This window comes from Musa acuminata, chromosome BXJ1-8, assembly GCF_036884655.1.
Source record: "Musa acuminata AAA Group cultivar baxijiao chromosome BXJ1-8, Cavendish_Baxijiao_AAA, whole genome shotgun sequence".
NCBI lineage: Eukaryota > Viridiplantae > Streptophyta > Magnoliopsida > Zingiberales > Musaceae > Musa > Musa acuminata.
The window spans coordinates 27,829,811-27,834,208 of record NC_088334.1 but is presented as its reverse complement, the minus strand read 5'-3'; the positions used below and the strand labels follow the sequence as shown (position 1 = coordinate 27,834,208).

Sequence of the window (4,398 nt, the reverse complement as noted above, 5' to 3'; positions counted from 1 at the left end):
TTCTCTGCACAGCTAACCATCTCGAAGGGAGACATATATAACCTGTAAGCAACCCACTCATGAAGAGGCAAAACAACAAAGGAAGTACTCTTTCATGTGATTTTTGGTCTAAAATCCTCCTATTTGTGTGCTGCCAATACAGAGTGCCACCTGGAGAATTGGAGTCCCTTCCAAGTGATGCAACTGCACTGTCCCAAGCAATCTCGTCACAGACAGGGTGGAAAGAAGGAATGGAAACAAAGAAGCAATAATGATGAGATGAGAGTCCAATCAGTAGAAAGTGGGGAGGGAATTTTACTTGGTAGCATGATTAAGACAGGACAGATAAATCTAAAGCAGACAGTAATCTTACAACTTGGGCATGAATTCCATTTGACTAAACACATGGAGGTGAGCTTCACAGCATCAACGTTTCAACTCTGCTCGGTTCTTTCTGCGCAACTCTGCGAAAAATTCCACCTTTTCCCCTCCTGCCTCCCTCTCATGGAGCCCAAGAGTTCTGCCAAGTTGCTCCAAGAGGTGCCCAAGTTCCACCAGGCTATGGGCCTCCTACGGTCAGACAAGAGAGAACCCGCCGCAGTTTCCTCAGTAGCAGAAAATATCGACCTTTTTCCTTCCACAGCCTCAGGCGGGAGGGAGTTGCAAGTGGTGCCGGCAGCGGCGGAGAAGGACGAGCAAAGGCGGCAGCTTGCGCCCAAGAGGAGTTCTTACAAGGACCGGCACACAAAAGTTGACGGCAGAGGGAGACGGATCAGGATGCCCGTCCTCTGCGCTGCCAGGGTCTTTCAGCTCACCCGAGAACTGGGTCACAAGTCTGATGGGGAGACAATCCAGTGGCTCCTCCAGCAAGCGGAGCCCGCCATCATAGCCGCCACAGGCTCGGGCACCGTCCCGGCATCGGCCCTCGCCGCCGCCGCCGGTGGCCCCATGTCCCATTCGAGCGCCACTGTCCTTGCCGGGCTCCATCGGAAGCTTGATGAAGTGGATCAGGGAGCCGCCACAGCCTTGCGGCCTATCTGGGCCATGGTTGGGGGTTCTGGTGTCCCTCGGTTGCACCCTGGGTTATGGCCGCAGCCGCAAATGGGTGGGTTTAACTCCGGATTACTGCATTCAACAGCGGCCGCCTCATCCAACTCGAACCTTGGGGCCGGAGGCAGCGGCGACGGATCGGTAGGCAGCTTCATGCAGAAGATGGGATTGCATGGAATGGAATTGCCCAGCCCCAACATCGGCACGATGAGTTTTGCATCAAAGTTCGGTGGGTATGGGCAACAGCTGCCCGGACTGGAGCTCGGTCTCTCGCAAGATGGGCATATGGGAGTGTTGGATCCGCAGGCCTTGGGTCAGTTCTTTCAGCAGATGGCAACGGAGAGGGTGGGAGCCGGCGCTGATGGCAGTGGGCAATTGCAACAGCCGCAGCAGCGACCGGCTCGTCAGGCAGAGGACGATTCACAGGGGTCAGAAGACTAGAAGGTTGGTTGGTTGGTCGGATGTCTTTGTGTGTGTGTGACTTCCACAAAAACAAGGCAGAGAAAGAGACAGAAATTTCATTCTTTGATGTCGTCGAGTGATGAGTAATTCGATCTATCTGCCCTTCCTTTCTCTGCAAACCTCACCAAGCTCAGGTAGCTTCTTCTCTGTTAGTTTGCATTGGATGTCATTTATCGGCAGTCTTGGATTTTAATCCTATTTTACTATGTATGGAACATGCAGGTGTATCATTACAGAGCTGTGTGTCGGTAAAAGAGTTTTAGGCCTTATATAGTTGTTGGGAAAAATATGCGGAATATTCTTTTTTTTCTTTGTGTATTAAAATGGGTTCCTTATCAAAATATCAACTTGATATCGAAATGTAAATATCAACCAGCATAACATAAACAATAGAGCAAAAAACTAATCACACAGTAAGATCAAATATTTTTAACGTGAAAAACCCAATGTTGGAAAAACCATGAGACCATAGTCCACCTCAAACTTCCACTATCAATAATAATGATAACAGGTTTACAGTAGGTCTTCCCTAGAATAACATTAAGAACATAGATCTTGGCTCTAGTATATCATCATATAGATTATATAGGATGAATCTCCTCAAAAGAGAATTCTAGGTCTCAAAAAGTGGATATCGCAAGAAAGTACCTTAGAGAGGGTAAACTGCATATCAACATCGTTAGGATTGTAGAGTTTGCTGCAAGGATTCTCTACTTAAAATTTGGGCCGAAATTGACAACGTTTGGCCTAAATCGTCAAGTAGAAAACTCAGAAACCTAATCTTTCTCTCTCTATTTCTCTCTCCTCTTTGTTCTGCACGCCGCCACATGCTACACGCTGCAATCTGATCTATTTTTCTCGCCTTCTCTCTCCTCTTTTTAATTCCTTTCATTTGGGCTCAAACGGTCCAATTTGTCCAAGCCCACATATGGGTTCGACCCAACAATTCTCTCCCTCCAGCTCATATGGTGGGTTGTACCAAGCCCGCTCTTCGCCTACATGCTTCAAGCTTCTCCTAAGGCAAAGACTTTGTCAACATATCTGAACCATTATTATTGGTATGTACTTTTTTCAATTGTAATTCTTTCATCTCAAGCACATCACGAATCTAGTGATATCTCACATCAATATGCTTGGATCTAGAATGGTATGTTGAATTCTTGGAGAAGTGAATGACACTCTGACTGTCACAGTAAACAGTATATCCTTCCTATTTCAAGCCCAATTCCTGTAGAAACTTTTTCATCCATAAAATTTCCTTACAGGCTTCAGTAATTGCTATATATTCTGCTTCTGTGGTTGATAGAGCAACACATTTCTGTAACTTAGACTGCCAAGAGACTGCTCCTCCTGCAAATGTAATCAAGAATCCCGAAGTGGACTTCCTGGAATCAATATCACCTGTCATGTCTGCATCTGTGTAACCTTCTAACATAGGTTCATCACTGCCAAAACATAAACACAACCTGGAAGTATCTTTTAAATATCTTAATGTTCCTTTCTAGGATCAGAGAGAAATCGGTTGACAACTCCAACTGCATGAGTTATATCTGGCCTAGTACAAACCATAGCATACATCAAACTGCCTACTACAGATGAGTAAGGCACTCTGGATATTTCTTCTTTTTCTTTCTCACTTGTAGGACATTGTTTCGAACTAAGCTTGAAATGACTTGCAAGTGGGGAACAAACTGCTTTGGCTTTACTCATGTTGAATATTTCAAGAACCTTTTCAATGTAAGTCTCCTGAGATAGCCAAATCTTCCTTTTCTTCCTATCACGAAGAATCTTCATGCCAAGTATTTGTTTCACCGATCCCAAGTCTTTCATGGCAAAAGACTTACTTAGCTCTCTTTTAAGCTTTCCAATTTTTCTAACATCATGGCCAACAATTAACATATCATCAACAGATAGTAATAAAATAATAAAATCATCATCTGAAAATTTCTTCATAAATACACAATGATCAGATGTGGTTCTATCATACCCTTGGCTCATCATAAAGGAATCAAACTTCTTATACCACTGTCTAGGTGCCTGTTTGAGTCCATATAAGTTTTTCCTAAGCTTACACACCATATTTTCTTTTCCCTTGACTTTGAAACCTTCTGGTTGCTTCATGTAAATTTCTTCTTCTAAGTCACCATGAAGAAATGCTGTTTTTACATCAAGTTGCTCAACTTCTAAATTCAAGCGGGCAGCTAAACCAAGAACAACTCGGATAGAGGACATTTACATAATTGGAGAACATATTTCTTCAAAATTAATACCTTTCTTCTGACTGAATCCTTTCACAACTAATCGTGTCTTGTATCTTTACTGTGAGCTATTATTTTCAGTCTTCAATTTATAAACCCACTTATTCTTGAGAGCTTTCTTCTCTTTAGGCAATTTTACTAAGTCATAGGTGTGGTTCTCAAGTAAGGATCTCATCTCTTCTTGCATGGCTTTAACCCACTCATTCTTATTCTCATGTAGAATAGCTTCTTGGTAAGTTTCTAGCTCTCCCCCGTCAATAAGCATAACATACTCATGTGGAGGATATCTGGTAGAGGGTTGTCGCTCTTAGTGGATTTTCTCAATGGAATCTCAACTGGTGGTGGAGGTGCTTGTTCAGTTGGTTCAGCATCATCAACTATAGGTGTATCATCACTGATATTTTCACCATGATCTTCTTGTTCATCTCCCCCATGATCATCATGAACTACAGGTGAAGGAACTGGACCCAAACTCCAAGGAATATAAACAGAGGTTTCTGGCTTCTCAATATTATCATCATCAAACAATTGGTCTTCAAGAAACATAACATCTCTGCTTCTAATAATCTTCTTGTTCACTAGATCCCATAATCTGTAACCAAACTCTTCATGATCATATCCCAAGAAGATACATGCTTTTGCCTTATTA

At 43.3% G+C, this 4,398-nt stretch overlaps 1 protein-coding gene across 1 annotated transcript; it reads left to right on the top strand.

The window, feature by feature from the left end:
• The first annotated feature begins 354 nt into the window (after positions 1-354).
• Positions 355-1,708, top strand: LOC135587691 (transcription factor TCP20-like). Its single transcript, XM_065079370.1, has one exon. It carries the CDS (start codon positions 385-387, stop codon positions 1,468-1,470), a length of 1,086 nt encoding a protein of 361 aa, XP_064935442.1. The 5' UTR covers positions 355-384; the 3' UTR covers positions 1,471-1,708.
• Positions 1,709-4,398: the final 2,690 nt, after the last annotated feature.